We start from the raw sequence: 12,101 nt of genomic DNA, 5'->3' as shown, positions 1-12,101 counted from the left end.
ACTAAATAACTAACAATTTTATTGCAATGCTTGTGGGTAGACAACATTTTTTCGCTAAGATGCCCGCGCGATCGTAGTGAGCCACTGCCTGAGCGGCGCAGTGGCGGCGCGGTGAAGTAGGTACGTTTTGAAAAGGGACAGACGGAAGGACAGACCGCGTGCGGGACGACGCTCAATATATATATAGATTACGAAAATCTGATATGCGATGGGGGGAAAAAACAGGGTAGAATCAGAACAAAAAAAATCATTGAGAAAAGCTTATTTGTATCTGATTTTAAAAACCAGTATGAACATATTTCAAAAAAGCTTGTCGGCGGCATACTTTTTAAACAACTCAAGGATGAAGAATTACAGCACAGTTTTCCCCCTATTTTTCTCGTATTGCTGTTTTGAAGATCCTATCTCACAAAAATATGCCATGGTTAACCCTGCCTGTTTTGCTTTTTTTGACTGTGATGACTGGGGACAAAGTATTGCCATTGCAGCCCAGCAATTGAAAAGAAAAGTGAACACCACCATGAGAATCAAAGAAAAATCGTTTCATTTATTAATTCATGGAGGCAGAACTTCATCGCTAAGTCACCAAATTACGCTAGTCAACGAGTGTCATGGCGAGCTGTTAAGTCACGGGTGTAGAAATTTGGTGTGAAGGGGAACCGTTATACAAATGCAGAACGACTTGATCACTGACAAGATATTTGCTCGCCTTGACCCTTTCATTTATGTACATGCAATTAAAAAGTCAATATGCCACAATAATTGTGAGCCAAAGTCACTTTTAACATACTCTTACCTTGTCAAGAAAAAAATTACTAAAGTAATTGTAATTATTTTTTTTCTTTATGGCTGTGTAAATTGTCAGTCATCCAGGTCAATTTAATCTACAAAGGATGAATTGAGGCATTTGTTGTTTTTCTTGTTTTTGGAAAATGGTTAAAAATCACTAAGACAATTATGCTTTTAGGATAACAGTCTGTCCCTTTTACCATTTGGCTTCTGTGGCAGGTGCAAAATCCCACAAAGATAATCCCCACGACAGGTTCTACAAGGTTAACATGTTTGGTTTTGTTCTTCTTTTTGGTCAGGCACGTGGAACGGTACGACACGGGTGGCCATTAAGACCCTAAAGCCGGGCACTATGTCACCAGAGGCCTTTCTGCAAGAAGCGCAGGTCATGAAGAAACTCAGGCATGAGAAGCTGGTCCAGCTTTACGCCGTGGTGTCCGAGGAACCCATCTACATCGTGACCGAATATATGAGCCAAGGTCATTAAAAAAACCAAAACATTATTCTGACCTCATGAATGCCCTCAGATTGGCTGGAGACCAAAGTCAGCTGGGGTAGGCACCAGCTAACTCACTTGATCCGAATGAGGAAAAGTGCTGTCTAAAATGGATGGTAGGCTGGATGGCAACATTAGACTTCATTCACTGGCCCTTTCATTAGGTACAGATCTATCAGTGAAATGAGTGCTGCATCAGAAATTCTGCCTGTTAAAACGAGAGTAGCGTTCAGGTATTGATTTAGGTGTTTGCATTGGCGCAAAGCTGCTTGCTGTGAGCTGTTTCGAATATTTTGATCCTCTTGTGTGGCTTAACAGGGAAAACAAACATTGGATTGGGTCTGACTAATATAGGGGGCAAATGTGTACGACTCAATTAGATCCTTTTAACTAAATGTAAACTTGTTTCTAAATGGTGTTTTATCTCACCCCCACAGGCAGCTTACTCGACTTCCTCAAAGGAGAAGCAGGCAAAATGCTTCGACTGCCTCAGCTGGTGGACATGGCAGCGCAGGTCGGGCCTCTGTCGTGCTGCATCCCATAATTCCACTGCGACACCAACGCAACGACATCCTCTCGGTTGCGCCTTTTATCCAGATTGCAGCGGGGATGGCGTATGTGGAGAGGATGAACTACGTGCACAGAGACCTGCGCGCCGCCAACATCCTGGTGGGAGACAACCTGGTGTGCAAGGTGGCCGACTTTGGCCTTGCGAGACTCATCGAAGATAACGAGTACACTGCCAGGCAGGGTGCGTTTTAGCTTCGTCTTCTCCATTGTGCAGTTTTCGTTGTTGGATTGCGTGCGTGCATGTGTGTTTGTTTGTGCGTGTGCATGTACATGTGTGTGTGTGTGTGTGTGTCACCTCCTGCCCATTTAAGAAAATATATATTTATTTAAGGAGTTCTGTCGTTTGGATTAAAAACTGCAGGCCAAGATGCCCAATTCAAATTTCATGCTGATCTCAAATGTTTGTCCCCCCTGCTCCCTTGTACATTTCAAGTGAGACATCGGGTACGGCTGTTTACACACAAGAAACAACCCACATCTACAGATGCCCAAATTTTACAAAAATCACTAGTTCTTGCTAAAAACAGAAAGATTTTTTTATTTTAAAGAATTCACTGTGGATACGCTGAGTCAGAACTAAGTTTCAGTCATCATTTTCTACATCTGATCCATATTCCATGTGCCTTGCGACTGACTGACGGCCAGTTCAGGGTGTAGTCCGCCTTTCGTCCGAAGTCGGCTGGGAGAGGTTCCAGGACGCTCCCGCAACCCTGTTCAAGATAATCAGTGGTGAAAATTGATGGATGGATGGTCCATACTTCCGATTTGTTGTAAAACTGGGTTGGAAAACGAGTCCCTTCTTTTGTAAAATTTAGTATTAAAGAAATATGTGTCTGTATGGTCTTACAGCCATGCCGTAAACTTGAATATAATAGACGCATCTCAGTTCCTGCACCATCTTAATCAATTTAATGCTTATCGAAATGTCTTAAACAGACATTGTCGATTTGCCAGATGTCTCTGCATGAAAGTCGTCGAGGTTCTTTTAAAAATCATCATCATAAATGTCATCCACTGACTTTTGAATTTTACAGGTAAGAAATGTTTTGGCTTGGCTGAACGTCATTTTTTTCCCCCTCCTCATAATTCATCAGGAGCTAAGTTCCCCATCAAGTGGACGGCCCCCGAGGCGGCTCTTTATGGACGCTTCACCATCAAGTCGGACGTGTGGTCCTTCGGGGTGCTGCTTACAGAGCTGGCCACGAAAGGCCGAGTCCCTTATCCAGGTAAACCCTCACACAAATACATTTGTTTTCCCTCTAAACACCAACATGCTGAATTTGAAAAGAGCCGAACAAGATGTGCTTTCACTGCTTTTTTTTTCCTTGAGGCTATTTTAATCCAAAATCAAATACACATTGGTCACCCATATTATAGTGTAACGTGAACATTGCGACCCCATGTGGACAGAAATAATACCAAAACCTCACGTATAGTACAGTATGTGTAATCTGCATAAAGATTTAAAATGTATCAATGATCAAATAATATATGGTCGCTACATCTGCTGATTTTGTCTGTCGCGGGAATTATTTGCAGCATCACCCTTGCGATAGACGAGGCATGACTGCACTACATAATTGTCAGTCTTTGCAAGTCTTCAAACATGTCCAATGTACTTGGGCGCAGATAGCCCTGGGGACGATTTATGTATTGTGACCATGATCCATCCCGTTCACTTGTGCCACCACGTAAGGCGACAACAAATTTCTGGGAAACAGAGAACATTGATGCTGCTGTGCGTATGTTGCGCTAACCACTATTGACGCGATTATGATAAACCAGTGGTTCTCAATTATTTTCTATCATGCCCCCCCAAGGAAGAGGAAAACATCTTGAGGTTGCTCGATTTGAGAAACACTGTGTTACACAAACACGTTGCAGTTGGAACTCCAACTCAGGAAGGCAGACAAATCTTACAAGCCCCACATAGAATTCATACTAACTGCTACTCACCTAAGCACCATATTTACTGATTTTTAGTACGCTTGTGCGGCCCAGTAGTCCAGTAGTTAGCACGTCGGCTTCACAGTGCAGAGGTACCGGGTTCGATTCCAGCTTTGGCCTCCCTGTGTGGAGTTTGCATGTTCTGCATGTTCCCTGGGCCTGCGTGGGTTTTCTCCGGGTGATCCAGTTTCCTCTCACATTCCAAAAACATGTGTGACAGGCTGATTGGACGCTTTAAATTGTCCCTACGTGTGAATGTGGGCGTGGATGGTTGTTGGTCTCTGTGTGGCCTGCGATTGGCTGGCAACTGATTCAGGGTGTCCCCCGCCTACTGCCCGAAGACAGCTGGGATAGGCTCCAGCACCCCCCGCAACCCTAGTGAGGATCAAGCGGTTCGGAAATTGGATGGATGGATAGTACGCTTGTGAAGTCGGGAAGTGCTGTGAGCACGCAGCTCTCCTGTTATGGTGTCCAGTGCTCTAAATTCCCACTCTCAGTGTAACTTGAACACACCATCGCAGTGGCCATGAGTCTCCTGTAAAAAAATTACGTGTTTGCTCAACGTGAAAGATAGAAGCATAGAACAATTTTTCATGGATATTTGGTGTTTTTTTTTCCTCCAAGATACATTTTGCACCAAGCGCACAACGCAATAATAAATAATAATAATGCTCTTGCGACGCGGAGGCCCAGTCTCATTCGGCTGGGTCGTCGCAGTGCGTAGAGCCGATCAGCTTCACCAGGGTCCGCCAATGACCACGGTCATGGGCCAGGTCCGCTGCATCCTCCAGGGTAAGGCCCTGGTGTTTGAGATCCTCTCTGATGACATCAAGCCATCTGGTGTGGGGTCTGCCGCGTGGCCTTTTCCAGCCGGATGTCGCTGGATCAAATGAGAAGATGGCACGAGTTGGGTGTTCCGGGGGTAATCGGAGGAGATGACCAAGCCAACGGATGCGCCTCTGAGCGGCCAGTCGGGATGCAGGGGGCTGAAGGGTATGTTTTCGGAGGTCTGAGTTGGAAACATGGAGGTGCCAGCTGATGTTCAAGATGGTTCTGAGTGACCTGGTGTCAAAGCCGTCAATCCTCTTGGCCTGGGTCTTGTTTAATGGCCAGGATTCTGCACCATACAGGAGGATGGGAAGAACTGCTGAGTTATAAATGCGCATCTTGGTCTTTTGGGACACTGAGTGGTGGCGCCAGAGGGGCCACTCATCATCTACCTTGCACAACGCAAGCTGAATTTAAATTAAAATATGGGTTTTGCGGCCAACGGGAGGTCCTCAGGAACAGAAAGCCATGCATTGCCCTTATTAATGTTCAGAAATAAGAAGAAAAGAAAAAAGAAGAAAAATAATCCCAGCATTTTTCTCAAAAAGAAAAAACAACAACGTCGACGGTCATATCCTATGCTCGATGCTTGCTGGCAAGATGTGGCACGCAATTATTTTGTAATGTCGGGTAGCTTGTCACAGGAAGAAAAGACTGAAAATTCATACAGTCAGAAATAATAAAGAGCACCTGAATCAAGATCATTGTAAACTGAAAACAATTTTATTCTGTATGGAGCGTTGGACAATCACCATAATACTACCGTTGTGAATTTCATGTACATTTTACACAATTATCTTTGTTTATGTAACTGTGTTGTTGTTAAATGCTAAAATATGTTTTGGTAGGTGATTGGCATTCAATGCAAGTAAATAATAATAATTTCACGACTTATGTCGAATGCTAGGCGTTATTTTAATTTTTTTTAACCAAAAATCATTGTTTAGCTCTCTCTAATCTGCACGCCTGCTTTATCATTCAAACTCATTTTACAACATTAGCCTCAAAATAAGTGCAAAACACGCACCTCAGGCGTGCACGCACATGCGGCGAAGACTCTGCAAAACTCCCACTAACAACCCAGGCTAAACTTAGTTCCTCACCGGTACATAGCACGTCTGTCAGTCGAGATGTTTCACTTCTACTTACTTCCTTGACACCAATGTCTTTGTGACTTCCCTTTGCAGGCATGGTGAACCGCGAGGTTTTGGACCAGGTGGAGCGCGGCTACCGGATGCCGTGCCCGTCCGAGTGTCCCGGCTCCCTGCACGAGCTCATGCTCTCCTGCTGGCGGAAGGACCCGGAAGAGAGGCCCACCTTTGAATACCTGCAGGGCTTTCTGGAGGACTACTTCACCTCCACGGAACCCCAGTACCAGCCTGGGGAGAACCTATAGAACCGCGCACACACAGTCACGCACACACACTGCTACGCACATATATACACAAAACACATACAGTCTGCACTAAACCACCTCAGAAGAAGACAGAAACCTGCAAGGAAGTCTCTGTGCCATCATGGACCTGGAGAGGCTTCTTTCTGGACTTTCTGGAGACCTGCAAGTTTGTTCAGGACACACTCAGGCTTTGAGGAGTAAGGCACGAGACTGACGTAAAAGGGTCTCAACACTGCGTCTAAAGGGGAGAGAAAGTCTACTGAAACCATCCCTCGGTCTTTCGGTACTTTTTTTTCCACCCGCAAAAGGCACTGGAAGAGCAGGCAACTTTTGTCCGGAATCACGTCTGGTGTTGGGACAAAGTGGTCCCGGTAATTTTGCCATAATTGGGGTGGAAAATTGCTCTGAAGTTGTCAATTTGGGGAGTTTTTTAATAATTCCAAATTGGAACGTTTCCATGGGTATTGTATTATGATAATCAACCGGAAATTGAGGGTAGTTTCATGGAAATGTATCACATTCAACTGAGCATAAATATCAACTTTTTTTTCTGTCTTAAGCAGACATTCAAACTGATTGCTGTCAACAACAGCCACCGTACTGGAGTTGCTCAAATGGTTGTTTTCACCTGACTTCGGGGCAGCGTGTTTGAAGCTCGCTTGCAAAACAAAGCAAAAAAAAAAAAATCAATCAAAAATAAACCATCAATTTAGTAAATCCCTTACTTATTGCCATGAGAGTTTCCAAATGTGGAAATTCCCAGCATTTTGCAAGCCTAGCCATAACAAAAGGTGTTAGTGTGAAAGGCGGGACAGAAGTGTGAAGTTTGGAAAACACTTCACGCAGCCTGTTTTGTCAAAAGCAATCGTTAAGCGCTGACGTCATTTCATATTTTGTTTGAGAAAGCACACCCAGACTTTTCGGGTTCTGTGTGAAAATTCAGTTCCGGCTCAGGTGAGTCATTTTGCGGACCATCCCTTGGCCATTTTGTGGGGTCTCTGAGTGAAAGTGATTTCACTACCGTGTGACCTTTCAAAGTTTTCAATGCAGTGCTGCTGAGTCTTCAACCTCCTTCATATTTACACGGAAATGATCGCAATCATGATAATCAGTAGGCGTACTTGCTTGAACCAAAATGTCTCAGTCGGGTTCTGTTCAAATCGGGCCAAGACAAAAGACAATAGCAAGCATTTTGGCCATAGGTGTCCCGTCCACCGTCACCGCCCACACATACAGGACAGGTGTTTTGGTGTACTTTCACGAGGATCAGATGTAATTGTTGTGTTCGTAACAGTGCTACAGATTTTGACAAGGGCCCAAAACGGTTTCACTTTGATTTGGAAGACATGTTTCCAAATAAAATACAGCCCGCTGTTTCATTTGAGCTGTCATGATAATTGGATGCATAAGTGGTTGTTTTGCGTAAGGCTCCAAAGTCCAACACTATCAGGACGCTAGTTGTCCTTTCAAGTCATTCAAATTGTGACAAACTAATCTGAATTAATTGATTCCAGAAGCAAACACTTCCTAGCATAAAATCTTCTTACCTCAAAAGGTAATTTAAAAAAAAAGGATAAATTCTTGAATTCGCCCAAAATGGACGACTTCCTGTTTAGATTTGAGCCTGGGTCCTTGAGAGTTTTTTTGTGTGTCCTCTTAAACTACACTTGGTCACTCAATTCCATATCAATTGCCGAAAGTGGTATGGAGGGGGGGGGGGGCTTTAGGACTCTGTTGTGCATTCTGTGATCATTGACCAAAGTCATCAACAAAAGTTTGGATCACTGGCCAACCTGGTGTTATCGTGATACACTTTTTTCCAAACGTTCCAATTCTCATCACAGCCACCCACCACCACCACCAGCTTTTGAAGTTAATCATTTTGATGTTGACTTTGGTCGCACCGGATTCGCTGATATTGACTGTCCCCTCTACCCTTTTGGGATTTTTTGACGTTGCAGGTTCTGCTTTCTAAAAACAACTCGATAATGGGCGGCAGTATGGAAAGTCATGAGAGCATTTATTCCATATTCTTGATATCCAAGAGCCCTGTGCTAGTACGTTTTTTTTCCATGCTAGCAAGACAATACAGTGATCGTAACACTACCAGGCCCAAGTTGTTGGCATGTGAATGCACAAGGAGCATCCATATCATGGATGGAATAAAAACGAATGCATGGGATGCCGTTTGAGCATTTATTTGCTTGATGCCCGTTTAAAAGCACAAGTCCAATCATTTGTTCTGTGCGGCCTCGCAAGTATCATTCTTTGCAGTCTGATTCGTGTTGCGTTTGTAGACTACGAATTAAGCAGCAAAATCCACTCATTTTTAGCCATCTCAGGGGGGTGGCCATTTTGCCACGAAAATTCTACGCGTTAACAGTGCTTCACTAGTTGTACAAGTATCGTTGCCAATGTTAACTCGTGTTCTGTTTTGTCTTACTAGTTATGCGCAATTGTCTTAGTAGTAGTGTTAAGATACAATTGTTCTACAAGTGTGCCATAGTTATTCTATTATTGCACCGACTTGTCCTCGGACATTAAGTTGGGTATCGAGGATATCAAATAAATGCTCAAATGGTTTTCTATACAGCGGTGATACGTTGCCCGTCATATTCGTCACTAGTAATGGCCGCTCGACTGCCGTTCATGTTCCTCAAACATTTCTCCAAGTAGCAGATGGGATTTCTGTTTAATACCCGGCCGAGCTCGCGATGCCGTAAATGTTGACTGCATCTGTGCCAAAAGAACTCAACTGCTGTCTGTTTTACTATGAGAGGGAGCCGACATATGCTTTCAAAATAAAGCCCGAATCGTACGCTTCCTGTCCCAAGTGCAGAGGAAATATTCAAGCAGTAGGCCTCAGTGTGTCAGCAGGAAATAAGCTGAGAAAAGAAAAAAAATGTTCTCATGTCTTGATTTGGAAAGAAGTTCAGCATGCTTTTTGTGCTGCATTTGTACTGTACATCCTCCTCAACGTGTTTACTTTAAGCTCCGTGGATACCATTGACCTGCTTAACGAAGACTTTTTTTTTTTGTACATCTCATCCAAAGTAGTCGCACTGTATATAGTGTAGCGCTCCAAGGGTTGCTTTTGTACCATAATGGCGGATACGTATTTATGTTGGCTGTTACTCACTGCATTGTTTTGTTTGTTATTTTGTTTAATCCGTAGATAGGAGCATTTTAGGCTGCCGGCAACCTAAATGACGACAGAAGCAGCAATAAGAGTCCACATACAAACAGGCCTAAACAGACGTTTGACAGTGGATATAAAAATCCTACACACCCCATTAAAATCAATTTTTTTTGTGCTATATTAAAAAATAAAAGTAAAAAGACTAAATCATTTCAAAAGTCATCCACTACCTATGAACTACAACTTGTACAGCACACCTGAAAGGAAAAAAATAATAATCATCTTTTCAAAAGATGAAGTAACATTAAACAACGAAGATGCCCAAGTGTGCACACTCTCACAACTGGGATGTGAAAATGTTCAGAAGTTAACATCAATCACATTCAATCTCATGTTACGTGGGAGTCAACACGCACTGGCCACCATTTCAAGTGCGTGATTAACCCTCAATAAATAAAGCAAAAATATGTCCAGGAAATGTTAACTTGAACAGCTGAACTTTATTTTGGTGAATCAGGAGCGCTTGAAATGGTGAAAGGTGTATGATGACTCCCGTTCAACGGGAGTTTTACTATTATTGGTAATTCTGAACACCACCACAATTCTGCGTGTGCACTCTTATACGACCACATGATTTTAATTGTTCGTTTTCACATCTCGTAGAAGATTTCATTGTTCGATTGAATTGTACAGGTTATATGTCACATGAATGGTGGAAAAGGTTTTGAAATTATTTAACTCGGTCTTGTTTTTGTTCAGCCACAAAACTTTGGCATTTGAACCGGGGTGAACTTTTTATATCCTCTGTATATCAGCGGTGGGCAAACTATTGCCCACTGTTTATTCATTCAAATTTAAAAGTAATGATTAAAATGTTTAATATGGATTTCATTCATTAATAACATTAGTTAACAATACATTTTCTACATTAAGTCTGTTTTTTTGTATTAAAAATGAGGGGCTACATTATTGATATAACAAAGAAAAAATAACAAATATCTGAACTCTTTTGACGAAACAATACATGACAAAAAAAAAATCTCAGAAATGTTGTTGGCCATCTGAGAACTTTACAAATAGGCCCAAGGTTGCCCAACCCTGGAAGTATTTGGACAAGAGCAACATTTTGAAATCATGAGGTCAAAGATGTAAATAGCATTGTCAATGACTGTGAATATCAAGTAAATACTGTACTACTTTATTCGACTGAGGTTTTGTTTTTTGTTTTGCTTTTTTTCACAAAATGTGATCCCAGGATGTTTTAATGAGATGCTACTGTATTTTCTTTTTTTTTTTATTTGACCCATATAAAACAACATAAATTGGGCTTGACGTGTATTTTCAAGAACAGTGTTTTATTTGTATTCTTTGTTTTGTTGGTGTGTGTGTGTGTGTGTGTGTGTGCGTGTGTGTGTGTGTGTGTGTGTAAATCCCCACTGTCTAATTTAACAATACAGTATGCGCCCATGAAGCACATGAATATGTGATCCTGTGCAGGAGGAAAAATAGCAGATTAGTGAATAAAGCTACGATCTGTTTGGAAAACATGTGCCATGATTTCAAACATGTCTCAGTGTTATAAGTTTGAATCTTTTTATTTTATTTTATTTTTTTAAGAAATCTATGCAGTTCAGGCAGACGTCACAGCCACCACAGAAAGGTGAGAGTTTCATTTTGTGTGTATTGATTGAAATGGGTATTATGCCACTTTCTGTTCTTTAAATGTGCAATAAATTCTATTTTAAGTGTGTTTTGATAAGTGCGTGTGTTCGCATGTGTACGTGTGTGAGTTGTTCTTGATGTACCACTTCAAGTTCAATTTATGACACTTACATCACATTTGGCATCATGTGATGACATTCACTACAATAACAAAAGTAATAATAAAAATACTGGATTCTAATTTACCAGTAAGAAGATGTCGCGTAGAATGGCCCATTTAATAGATGTACCCAAATCATGGGTACATGCTTTAGCCTGTCCCAGCTATCTTTGGGCAGTACGCGGGGGAAACCTTGAACTGGCTGCCAAGGCACACATCAACGAACAACCATTTGTGCTCGCAATCAGACCTAGGGACAATTTTGAGTATTCAATCAGCCCGCCATGCATGTTTTTGAAATGTGGGAGGAAATCTGAGTACCCGGAGAAAACCCACGCAGGTTGGGGAGAACATGCGAACAGGAAGGCCTCTGCCGGAATTGAACCCTGTATCTCTGCACTGTGAGGCTGATGCACTAACCACTGGCTCACCAGGCCCCAACTATATTATACAATTCAAAAGTGCTTATTTCATTTTTCCCAGCTGTATTCAGGCAGTAGGCAGGGGACTGAACCGGTTGCCAGCCAATAGCAGGGCACACAGAGACGAACAACCATCCAAGCTCAAACTCACACCTAGGGACAATTTGGAGTGCGCAATGAGCCTGCCAGGCATGCTTTTGGAATGTGGGAGGAAACCGGAGTACCCAGAGAAAACCCACGCAGAGCGGGGAGAACATGCAAACTCCATACAGGAAGGCCGGAGCTGAAATTGAAGTCGACGGACTACTGTAATCACTCGACGACCGCCCCCCTCTCTCTCTCTCCATATATATATATATATATATATATATATATATATATATATATATATATATATATATATATATATATATATATATATATATATATATAGGGCGGCCCGGTAGTCCAGTGTTTAGCGCGTCGGCTTCACAGTGCAGAGGTAGATTCGATTCCGGGTTCGATTCCAGCTCCGGCTTCCCTGTGTGGAGTTTGCATGTTCTCCCCGGGCCTGTGTGGGTTTTCTCCGGGTGCTCCGGTTTCCTCCCACATTCCAAAAACATGCATGGCAGGCTGATTGGACGCTCTAAATTGTCCCTAGGTGTGAATGTGAGCGTGGATGGTTGTTCGTCTCTGTGTGCCCTGCGATTGGC

General features: G+C 42.7%; 1 protein-coding gene across 4 annotated transcripts in view; it reads left to right on the top strand.

Annotated features, from left to right (window-relative positions):
- The window catches only part of LOC127607071 (proto-oncogene tyrosine-protein kinase Src-like), a 34,910-nt gene extending 23,995 nt beyond the window's left edge, over positions 1-10,915 (top strand). For all 4 annotated transcript variants that reach the window (XM_052075144.1, XM_052075143.1, XM_052075146.1 and 1 more), the window contains 5 exons: positions 1,089-1,268; positions 1,723-1,799; positions 1,883-2,036; positions 2,950-3,081; positions 5,818-10,915. In XM_052075144.1, coding sequence (XP_051931104.1) covers positions 1,089-1,268; positions 1,723-1,799; positions 1,883-2,036; positions 2,950-3,081; positions 5,818-6,026 — 752 coding nt within the window. In that variant the 3' untranslated portion in view covers positions 6,027-10,915. The remainder of the gene's footprint in view (positions 1-1,088; positions 1,269-1,722; positions 1,800-1,882; positions 2,037-2,949; positions 3,082-5,817) is intronic.
- The last annotated feature ends 1,186 nt before the right edge of the window (positions 10,916-12,101 follow it).

The sequence above is a fragment of the Hippocampus zosterae genome, chromosome 9 (assembly GCF_025434085.1).
Source record: "Hippocampus zosterae strain Florida chromosome 9, ASM2543408v3, whole genome shotgun sequence".
NCBI classification, from domain to species: Eukaryota; Metazoa; Chordata; class Actinopteri; order Syngnathiformes; family Syngnathidae; genus Hippocampus; species Hippocampus zosterae.
This window is presented reverse-complemented; position numbering and strand designations above follow the sequence as displayed.